Source organism: Coptis chinensis, chromosome 8 (assembly GCF_015680905.1).
Source record: "Coptis chinensis isolate HL-2020 chromosome 8, ASM1568090v1, whole genome shotgun sequence".
NCBI lineage: Eukaryota > Viridiplantae > Streptophyta > Magnoliopsida > Ranunculales > Ranunculaceae > Coptis > Coptis chinensis.
The window spans coordinates 30,417,060-30,429,090 of record NC_141463.1 but is presented as its reverse complement, the minus strand read 5'-3'; the positions used below and the strand labels follow the sequence as shown (position 1 = coordinate 30,429,090).

The following is a 12,031-nucleotide window of genomic DNA, read 5'->3' as shown; positions in this document are numbered from 1 at the left end:
AAAGTGGAAAAAGCTTGACAGAAAAGCGATTGGATACATTCGACAGTGGATTAACGACAGTGTCTTTCACCATGTGTCTTAAGAGACTACAGCCTTCAGTCTGTGGAAGAAACTCGAAGACCTTTATGAGAGAAAGTCGGGCAGAAACAAAGTGCTGGTCATTAAGAAGTTTGCAGACACGAAGTACCAAGAAGGTTCTTCAATGTCTGAGCATCTTAATGAAGTACAGAATATCATCAATCGGATGCAATTGATGAAGATCAATTTGGGAGACGAAGTTGAGGCTTTGTTTCTATTAGGCTCTCTACCCGAAAGTTGGGAGACATTAGAAGTTTCTCTACACGAAGTAGCCAAGGATGGAATTGTTACCATGGAGATAGCTACCATGTCTTTGTTGAATGAGGAGACTAGAAGGAGTGCAAGAAGCAGCCCCTCTCACTCAGAGATCCTTTTCACAGAGAAACGGGGGAGAGGTAGAAACAGAAAACCATCTCGTTCTAGAGGTGATGACATAAGTAAATCTAGGGGTGAAGTAAGAACTCCTAAGGCAGAGAGGCAATGTTACTATTGTGCCACCAAAGGCCACTTCAGATATGAGTGCAGAACACTGAAGAGGGATGAGAAGAATAACTGTGTACATGAAGACATGGTGCAGAGGAACGGAAACACAGGCAGAGATACTACCGCACTAGTCGACGACCTAGTGTGATTTGTGTCAGATTGTGGTTTGTGCTGTCTTAATACCTCATGTCAGGATAGAAAGTGGGTGATAGATACAGGAGCATCCTATCACGTCACACCGCACAGGGGATTCTTCACTACCTACAGCTGTGGTGAATATGATGAAGTAAGGATGGGTAACAGTGGCGTCTCGAAGATTATAGGCATTGGAGATATTCATGTAGAAACCAATGTCGGCTACATTTTGACACTCAAGGATGTAAGACATGTCCCTGACATACGGTTAAGCCTAATTTTGGCTGGGAAATTAGATGAAGATGGCTTTGTAAACTCGTTTGGTAACGGGTATGGAACCGAGCGAGGTTCCATTGTAGCGAGCGGGGAAAAGAAAACTTGCTCTCTTTACAAAACACAGGCTAGTTTGTGTAAAGCAGAAGTGAATGCGGCAGAAGAAGAAGCTTCCTCTTAACTGTGGCACAAGAGACTGTGTCATATGGGCATAAAAGGGATGGAAGTTCTTGCTAAGCAAAAGGTCGTGCCAGACATTAAAGGTACACATTTAAATACATGTACTCATTGTTTGGTAGGAAAACAACATAGGGTGTCTTTTCAAAGATTCCCATCTCACAGAAAGGACACTGTCCTTAAACTAGTGCACACAGACTTATGTGGTCCTATGAGAGTAAAGTCCCACCAGGGAGCTTCGTACTTCTTGACATTCATTGATGATGCGTCAAAAAAGATATGGGCCTATAGTCTGAAGACCAAGGATGAAGTACTTGGCGTGTTTGAGAAATTCCACAAAGATGGGAAAGAAAGAGAGACTGGGAAGTTGTTGAAATGTATTCGCTCAGATAATGGGGGTGAGTACATAAGGCCATTTGAAGAGTATTGCCATAGTCATGGGATTCATCATGAGCAGACCATTCCCAAGACACCGCAACAGAATGGAATAGCAGAGAGAATGAACCGTACCATTGTAGAGAGGATGAGATGCATGTTGTCTCACTCTAAGCTACCTAGAACCTACTAGGTAGAAGCAATGCGTACAGCCGTGCATGTGATCAACCTATCACTGGCAAAGCCTCTGAATAGTGATTATCCAGAGAGAGTATGGTCAGGCAGAGATGTTGATTATGGATACTTGATGGTATTTGGGTGCAGGGCATTTGTGCATATTCCGAAGGATGAGAGATCCAAGCTTGATGACAAAGCCAAGCAGTGCATTTTTCTGGGTTATGGAGATGAAAAGTTTGGTTACAAACTCTATGATCCGATTAACAAGAAGGTAATCCGAAGTCGAGATGTTGTGTTCTTAGAAGACCAAACCATAGCAGACTTTGAGGAGGGTGAGAAGCTATAGGCTTTCACCAATGATCTTGTTGATTCAGAACCAGAAGTTCCTATTGTGGAACGTGCAGAAGGCATTGAGAATGCAGAGAACCATGAGTTTGAAGCTCATGATGAGAATCATATTGTTCATGATGGGATAGAACCTATTGGTATAGAAGATGCAGATGAGATGCATGAACCACCACCAGAACAAGCAGAAGTGCATCCTTCTGAGGCACCAGCAGATGGGGCAAAGAGGTCTGACAGAGGGAGACTAGCTTCATCCAGGTATCCACCACATACGTACGTGCTACTATCGGATGGTGGAGAACCTATGTACTATCAAGAGGCACTTGAAGGTACAGACAAAGAAAAGTGGTTGAAGGTCATGCATGACGAGATGGATTATTTGCATAAGAATCACACTTATGAGTTAGTTGAGAAACCGCAAGGATGAAAAATTCTCAAGAATAAGTGGATATACAAAGTTAAGCATGAGGAGAACAATCCTCACCCAAGGCACAAAGCTTGTCTTGTTGTGAAGGGATTCGGTCAAAGAAAAGGGATTGACTTTGATGAGATTTTCTCTTCTGTAGTGAAGATGACTTCTATCTGGGTGGTATTGGGTATGACCACAAGTATGAACCTAGAGGTTGAGTAGCTAGATGTTAAGACAACTTTTCTTCATGGAGACCTTGAAGAAGATGTCTACATGGACCAGCCAGAGGGGTTTGAGGTCAAAGGCAAGGAACACCTAGTATGCAAGCTGATAAAGAGCTTGTATGGGTTGAAGCAAGCACCGAGACAGTGGTACATAAAGTTTGACTCCTTTATGGCGAAGCAAGGATACAAGAAGTCTGCTTCCGATCATTGTGTGTTTGTTCAGAGATTTTCAGATGGGGATTTCATAGTGCTATTGTTGTATGTAGATGATATGTTGATAGTTGGCCCAAACATCAACAAGATATCCAAGCTGAAGAAAGACTTGACTAAGTCTTTTGAGATGAAAGATTTGGGTCAAGCAAAGCAGATACTTGGGATGCGGATCACCGTGATGAAAAGTGGGAAGTTGTGGCTTTCTCGAAAGCTACATTGAGAAGGTGTTGAAGAGATTCAATATGGATCAAGCGAAGCCAGTCAGTTGTCTACTTGGTGGCCAGTTCCGCATAACCAAAGAGATGTGTCCAAAGGGTGAGCATGAGCAGAGTCAGATGGAAAAGATTCCTTATGCATCCGCAGTGGGCAGCTTAATATATGTAATGGTGTGTACAAAACCGGATATTACTTTCGCCGTTGGTGTTGTAAGCCGATTTCTGTCAAATCTGGGGAAAGAGCATTGGGAAGGTGTTAAGTGGATATTGAGATATCTCAAGGGCACTTCCAAATCGTGTTTGTGCTTTGGTGGAAGTAAGCCCTGACTTGAAGGCTACACTGGTGCAGACATGGCAGGTGATGTTGACTCGATGAAGTTCACCTCCGGTTATTTGGTTACTTTTGTAGGGGGAGCAGTTTCTTGGCAATCAAAGTTGCAAAAGTGTGTTGCCCTCTCCACCAGAGAAGCCGAGTATATTGCAGCCACTGAGTGTTGCAAAGAGTTGCTATGGATGAAAAGGTTCTTCGACGAACTAGGGCTAAAGCATAAACAGTTTGTAGTTCTATGTGACAGTCAGAGCACCATCCATTTGAGCAAGAATCCGAGTTTTCATTCTAGATCCAAGCACATACACGTGCGTTATCATTGGATTAGAGAAGTACTCGAACACAAACATTTGTGTATTGAGAAGATCCATACTGACAAGAACGGGTCGGATATGATGACCAAAGTCTTACCGAAAGGTAAGTTTGACGTTTGTTGTGCTATTGTCGGAATGACAGCACACTCCTCCTGTTGATTTGGAAATTGCATGGAGGAAGCCCCTCCTCACTGTTCGGGAGGGGGAGATTGTTGGCTTTATCCTCACATGAGGAGGAAAGAATTTCAGCTTGCATGGGAAAGCTTGAGCGACTTTCGGCCGTTTGGCTTTCTTTCGGGCGCCTTCTTTCGCTCCTTTGATGGACTTCCAAGTAGAGTGAAGCGCACCTAAGCCCTACTTGGTCTTGCCAGAGGCGCCGACTGCTTCGTGTCTATTTTTCGTGGGCTTCGCTCACATGAAGAGTCAAAATTTGTGTTTTTGATATAAAAACAAAATCAAGGTTTTGGAAAAACCTAACCAGAGAAGAACCAAAGAACAAAAGCGAGAAACCCAATCTTGAAAGCAATCAAGATTGAGAGATAACCTTTACAGAGAGACAACCCTGTAAAGAGAGAGGAGTGATCTAGTAAGGTGAGAGACTGAAAGGAGAGATTGTAATCTTCCTTCCCACTTTATAAAGAACTAGCTCTTGTGGAAGTAGGCACCATTGGCTGAACCACGGTAAATCTTTGTGTTGTGGTTTGCTTTTACTGCTTTACATTATTATCTGTTGTTAATAGTTGTTTAGCGAGTTGGGCATGTTAGTATAGGTTGTAGTTGATATTTATAATTTGTCTGGAGTTGAATTGTGTTCAAATACAAGTTATTTGTGTAGAGGGGAATCGATTGGTATTGATATAATCCCCAACAGCAATCAAATGAATAAACATGATAAAATAAATGAATCACCAAAAATATAGTACAGAGAAGTCGGTATAAACCAAAGTGGATTACACACTTCCGTTATTGGCCTTTAGAATTTGATCTTCATCTGGAAGTGCATTTGAGGTACCTACTTCAGACCAAGTTATTAATAAAACTATCTTAAATATATAGGAATTGTTAGTTGAAAATAATTGATTACTAAAGTTAATATTACCAGTTGGTGATTCAACTTGGTATAAAGTAGTATTTTTCCTTTTTCTTTGTCCTTTTTCTAGCACACCTTTGTGTTGTCGAGTGTTGTTGAGTGCGCTGCTTTGGTATCGGGTCTCGCAGTAATACATCTCCACTAGGCAGACCCATGTTGCTCTCATCAACCTGTTTTTCTTGGGCACTAGAGGTGCTAGCACAAAATGTGTTACCTTGTTCCTTAATTGAATCCAAACTTTTAATTATAAGGAGCATTTCAGACATAGCAAAAGCATGTTTTTCAACTGTCCCTGCACCTTTTGCCACCAAAGTTTGAGCACGATGAGATAATTTGTTATGCCTCCTCGTAGCAAATGGATCCAAGTCAGCATGAATTATTTCTCCCCGAGAATCGTACACGATATTAGCTGCTGCATTCATGCTCCACCTACTTAAATAGTAATGTGATGGTAGCTTAGACACTTCCAATTCAAGAAACAACTTCAGGGCATGTGAATACAAGATCCCTTGGAATTCAAATTTCTTGCAGCTACAACTCACCACCTGCTGTGAAGCTATGTAACTAAGCTTACGAGTCCTTGCATTTGGTTTTCCGATCTTTCTTACTGTGTAACGACATGTCAATCCATCCATTATCATCAAGTAGCTCTAATTTCAGAACAAAGCATTTCACACATTCAGCCTGAATTTTTTTGAATATCTTTCTAGTGTATTTTGTAGATGTTTCACGCTTAACCACCCAATCTGTAATTAAATTGGGCCTACTCTTCCGATTATTAGAATCAGCCAACCTTTCTTTCATACGTCGACTAGCCAATGCTTTATCAAATTGACCCACAAACTCTCTCAAAATGAGATTTCCTGTAAAAAATTTCTTTAAAAATTTGTTAATGCTTTCACTCCTCTGTGTCGTTGTCATGCCATCACCAAAGTATTGTCGTACAAAGACTTGTGCCCATTTTTCCTTTGTTAGGTACAGATTGTTCAGCCATTTATTCTCTTCGAGACCATAGTGAGTAAGCAAATGATTCCAAGCACCTTCAAAGTCTACATCATTTTCCTGCTCATATATGCATCCCCTAAAATCAGGTAAAAATGTTTCAAACTTATTGTATATGCTGGATAAGTGTGTTGTTGCATTCTTGAATAAGTGCCAAAGGCACAGCCGGTGATGCGTATTCGGTAAAACTTGCTCGATTGCATTAGAAATTGCCATTGCTTGGTTTGTAAAAATCGTAATAGGATGCTTGCCGCCCATAGCTTCAAGAAAAGTTTCAAAGAACCAAACAAATGATTGTGTCGTCTCACTATCTAATAAACCACAACCAAATAGAACAGTTTGCCCATGATTATTGACTCCAACAATTGGGGCACAAACCATGTTATAGTTATTTGTTTTGAAAGTTGTATCAAAACATACAACATCTCAAAAATTACCATAATCGCACCTTGACTTTGCATCTGCAATAAAGAAACCACAAATTCAATTGTCACTGTCTGTCTGAATTTTGTGAAAGAAGAACCTATTTTCTTTCTCCTTGTCTCTCAAATAATCTAAGAAACATTTCGAATCCCCTTTTCTTAAGAAGTTAGTGCGAGTTTGAGAGAGAAAGCTATTCAAATCGGACTCCAAAAAATTCAGATTTTCAACCCCTCCAGCTTCAGTGCATAAATAAGCAAATATATTTGTCGCCCGCAATCCCGAAGATCTCATATTTTGAGCAAGAATCTGCTGAGAATGATCTACCTGTCTATGTGACCTCAATGTAAATGTATTTTGTGGATCTTCTAGTTGATGATTATTCTCCTCCATGAAAACAGTGACAATATACTTCTTACTGTCATCTTTGAACTTCACCACCATCATAGCTTTACATCCACATCTTCTATCATCCCTTCGCTTTAAAGGAGTGTCTTTTTTATGATAATACCCTTCCCAAGAACAACACAAATCTCTTCGTCTCACAATACCTTTGGCGTCACTATACATGGTTTTCTTCCTAACACTGAATTCAATTGCTTTTGCATATTGATTGTAAAAGTCATATGATGTTTTGTCTGTATCAAATAGCATACCAACAAAAGGAACCAAACTTTGGATTTTTTCAGATGCGTTGTCGTCGTCGTTGTCGGCCATGTTCTCCAGACACTCCCATAATTACCTCTTCACCATCTTCAATATCCAAAGCCATCTTCAGAACAGTAGGTTCACTCTACATTCAACAAACAAGCAGTAGTTTTAGAATATGACTTACTATTAAAAACAACAACAGTGAAAAATCGAAATTTTTATTGTAACAAAACCTACAAATAATGAATTAAATAATTTGTGCAAGCAATGAATTTAAAATTTTGTATAATAGTTTTTAACTAGTACTCAGAAAAAAATTGAAAATTTTATGCATCCATTCAACCTCAAAAAAATATATATAACATGAACTAAAATAAAATTTACCTTGCAACCTTACATTTAGGTTGTTTGAGTTCGTTTCCAAATCTCGCCTGAATATATTTAGATTTGGTTATCGACTGGAATTCGTTTGGTCGGAATAAAATGAAACTAAAATTATTTTCAGTGAGGTAAAATGGGAGAACGAGAGAGAAGAGTAATGAGGAAGTGGCTGGGTAAAAAGAGGAGAGAGAGAGAGTCTCTACGTATTAACTTTTATTTTTTGATTTTTTTGTGTGCCACATGTTGCCCCTGTGAGCGTCAGAGCTGTGAGCAAAAAAAAAACTCATTTGTGAAGCATATATAAAAAAAAATTGTACGGTACCTCTTCTTTCAAATTTGGTTGTTTCGTTACTGTTCATCTTTATTGGTCCATTTTACTTGCTCAGTTTTCCCTTTTCAGTCACAGACTCACAGTTATGAGTTTTAAACGAAGTTTTAAAAATGTATGTATGGATTCCTCATTCTTGCTTAATAAAATGTGGACCATCCTACCATTCCTACCATGCTCGTTTTGTTTTTAGGTGGACGTGGCTTCCTATCGTGCTTGTAAGCTCTGTTATGAAATGGTTGATGAATGCTGTGTACAGTACTACAGTGTACCCCTATTTTGCCAAGGGTCATGGGAATCTTGGTTTGAGCTAGTTGATTTTGTCTATGAATGAAGAAAATGTTTGAGAGGTTAATAACTCTTAATACAGTCACTCAAATCGTAGTCCTAAATGGATATGTGAAGACACGTAAATTAGGTGATGTTTGGACATGAATACTATTATTAGTGTGTTTGGAAATATGGGTCAGATTTGGATTGAGAATTTGAGATTATGGAGAAGTGGTATGCGCAAACTATCGTTTCCATGGACAATGGTGTGATAGAAGCATCTGTGGGACGTGGGGGATTTGTAGAATATGGAGTTTGGTTTTCACCAGATGATTTCGAGAGGATTATAATGGACTTGAAGATGATGTCTTATAAACGGGTATGGAAATTCTGGTTTGTTTCACTAGGTGGTAAGCAGTGTTTGATTAACTGGAGACGTCTGAGAATGCTTGAATTTGTAATTTTGAAATGTATGCATGAGCCAAGGTTGACAAATTCGATTGAGAATTTGAGATGGAGAGAGTTCTCAAGCGTATTAAAGAGTATGTTGTGTTCCAGAGTCTACAACGTACTTGATTATGTACAGGAGGGAAGGTGAGAGTGTAAGAATTTATGATCGATCTGGAGCAGGAGAATATAAACATGGTTGCTAAGGGTTTAGAACGTGGCTAAGGTGGTTCATTAATTGCTATCGCACTCTAGTTGCTTTTTTTTTGTGAAAAAAAATTGCCTGGTTCAAAATGCTACGGCCTTACAGAGCATAGTTACAAGATTCAGTTTTCACCTTCAGAAAAAGAAACTATAGAGGGAGGACCAAAAGCAATGCAACAAACCAATTTGACCTCCTCTAGCTAGTTTAGTGCCTACAAATTTAGTAAACCTGAACGTCTTTGTCCTGTGTTTCTGTAGCAACTTATGTGCCAAACACATTTTCTATGACGAGAAATGGCATAATCATAGTTCGTTGAATAACATATTGGAGCTGGTTTAGAACATCCAACCGGAAAAATGAATGGTTAGTTAATTACATGATTCGTTCTTGATTTCGTTGTAAAATAATACATGATGAGCCTACTACAGTTAAGGTAAGTTGGTAAAACCATCGCTCCTGTTTGGTGGTTTTTAACTTTTTATGTGCTGAAATAAAGCAACTATATATTTACAAAAGGACTAGGACACTTACTGTGATAAATCATATGCCCGTAGTTATGTCTACTTATAATCCTCTTCTGAAAATCAATTTTGAAAAAAATCTTTGTTAGGAATATACAACTTAATTGTACTTACTCTTTACCAATTATCAAACTATACAAACCTTTTGTCTTATAAATGTCTTGTACTTCTTAATTAAATCCAAACATAGTGTAGATACACTATATCCTTAAAACATATTTTCCCCATCATGGTACTTGAAGATTGATGAAAAACTGTCTCCTAAGATAGAACGGATTTCCTTCTATAGAAAGCTTGCACTTCAATTCTATAGAATCAGCGAACACAACATAGTATTTGACTAAGAACAGATGGAGAAGAGAAAGATAAGAACTCTGTGTGATCTGGTGTGTCTTTCTCTCCAAATTCATCCACTATTTATAGGTGAGTGGTGCCTCTTCGAAACAACACAATGACTTTTGGAAAAAAAATAAGCAATTCTTTGAAAAGTCACATGTTTCGAAAAGACACACCATTTCAAAGATAAAACACAAGTTTTTGAACCGGTTTTTATTTCGAAGGTCACACCTTTTTGGCATGATAATCGCTTAACCACCGGTGCACATTTCGAAAGATCACACTTTTTCGGCATAATGCACTGTTTCGAACAAGTGCATCATTTTGTAAAGGTTTTTCTCACTTTACGTACTGTTTCAAGAAAAACACATTTCATCTCAAGTGGGGTAACTTGGGAGACAAATTACTCATTCATATTACAAATCTATTTTTCTAACAATCTCTCGCATGAATGAAAATTTGGTTTCTTCTATCATAAACATCGGATTTCTATTTTTTTACAAATTAAAAGATACCGCATCAGGTTAAGTAGTATAGGAGGCCTTGAACTTGCCTTAGTGAAAAACGATCGGACTTAATTGGACGATCAGTAGACTTCAATTAATGTCCTTGAACTGTCAGCCGTTTGTATAAACCTAGACAATCATCTTCACGCAGTACCTTCTCGAATACTGTTGGTTCTCACGTTTGTGTTCATTTTGGCTTTGAACACTTCTTGGTTTCAGATAGTGCTTTTGAGACATTTGCTTTTAAAATTCTCATATAAACGGCCCCACTTCGCACTAACATAGGTGATTTCTATAAAGAGTATCCTACAATACTCCACTTGGATAACATAACTTTCCAAGATATAGTAAATCATTAAAAACTTGACTTATCCTAAGTCTCGCGGCAAATATACATTGTCTTATATATGAATGGATTAGAGTATAATATTACTCTCCAGTGCTAACTGAGTCACAAATATAATTCAGTTGGCCCTTTGAACCTAGATCTTGGGATCTCCAGTCAACTAGATTGGTTTTTACATTATGATGACTCTTGGTTGATTATCTCAAAGGCTTTAAGCCCATTCTCCTTGATAATTTTTCCACTTGCTCTCTTGCTAAACATTTTGTAAGCGGATCCGCAATGTTATTTTTTGACCTTACATAGTCAATTGAGATAACTCCATTTGAGAGCAATTGTCTAACGATGTTATGTCTATAACGTATGTGTCGAGATTTTCCGTTATACATGCTACTATGTGCTATACCAATAGCAGATTGGATGTCACAGTGTATACACACTGTTGGCACATGTTTAGCCCAGTTTGGAATATCCTCTAAGAAATTTCGAAGCCACTCTGCTTTTTCTCCAGCCTTGTCCAATGCTATGAATTCTGATTCCATAGTAGAACTCGCTATTCACGTTTGTTTTGAGGATTTTCAAGAAACAGCTGCACCTCTAAGTGTAAAGACATATCCACTTATGGACTTTGAGTCTTTAGTGTCAGATATCCAATTAGCATCGCAATACCCTTCTGGAACGGCTAGATATCTTGTATAGTGCAGACTAAAATTTTGAGTATACTTTAAGTATCCCAAAACTCTCAGTATGGCAGTCCAATGATCTCTGCCAGGATTACTCGTATATCGACTTAGCTTGCTCACAGAGTATACTATGTCAGGCCTTGTACAGTTCATGACATACATTAAACTGCCAAGTATACGAGAATATTCTAGTTAAGATATGCTATCTCCAGTATTTTTGGCTAAATGAAGATTTACGTCAACTGGTGACCTTTTTGGTGTGATGTTATATTTCTTGAACTTTTCAAGAATCGTCTCAATGTAATAAGATTGTGATAGAACAAGTCCATCCTCCATCCTAGAGATCTTAATTCCTAGGATAACATCAGCGACACCTAAATATTTCATGTCAAACTTACTAGACAACATTTGTTTGGTAGATTTTATGGCATTCATGTTACTACCCAAAATTAGCATATCGTATACATAGAAACAAACAATGACACATCCCTTTTGAGTGCTTTTGACATAGACACACTTGTCACACTCATTTATTTTGAAACCGTTTGACAACATTGCATTGTCAAATTTCTCATGCCATTGCTTAGGTGCTTGCTTTAATCCATATAAGGATTTAACAAGCTTGCAAACTTTCCTTTCTTGTCCAGGAGCAATAAACCATTTGGGTTGTTCCATGTGTATTTCTTCATCTAACTCACTATTCAAGAATATCGTCTTTACATCCATTTGACGTATCTCAAATCCATGTATTGATGCTATTGCTATTAGCATCCATATGGAAGTTATTCTTGTAACTGGAGAATAAGTGTCAAAATAATCCAATCTTTCCTTTTGTCTAAAGCCTTTAACCACAAATCTTGCTTTATACTTGTCGATTGATCCATCATTCTTAAATTTCTTTGTGAATATCCACTTATATCCCAAAGTCTTGGAACCTGGTGGTAAATCCACTAATTCCCATGTATGATTTTGCATTATGGATTCAATCTCGCTATTTATTGCTTCTTTCCAATAAGTAGCTTCTGGAGATGACATTGCCTCCTTGAACAGTGGAGGATTATTTTCCAACAAGTATGTTAGAAAATCAGGTCCAAAAGACGTT

The 12,031-nt window shown here is 38.4% G+C and overlaps 1 protein-coding gene and 1 long non-coding RNA gene across 2 annotated transcripts; both read right to left on the bottom strand.

The window, feature by feature from the left end:
- Positions 1–5,406: 5,406 nt before the first annotated feature.
- On the bottom strand, positions 5,407–6,096 carry LOC147481018 (protein FAR-RED IMPAIRED RESPONSE 1-like). Its single transcript, XM_086578809.1, has one exon. The coding sequence runs from the start codon at positions 6,094–6,096 to the stop codon at positions 5,407–5,409; it is 690 nt and encodes a 229-aa protein (XP_086434935.1).
- A 14-nt stretch (positions 6,097–6,110) lies between these two features.
- On the bottom strand, positions 6,111–7,432 carry LOC147481017 (uncharacterized). The gene is made up of 2 exons (XR_015204714.1): positions 7,294–7,432; positions 6,111–7,051 (listed from the first exon to the last, which is right to left on the bottom strand). It is a non-coding gene; the product is annotated as an uncharacterized LOC147481017 (long non-coding RNA).
- Positions 7,433–12,031: the final 4,599 nt, after the last annotated feature.

Excerpts from the sequence above, each read along its gene's own strand:
- LOC147481018 (XM_086578809.1), bottom strand. The coding sequence starts at position 6,096 with ATGGGCGGCAAGCATCCTATTACGATTTTTACAAACCAAGCAATGGCA.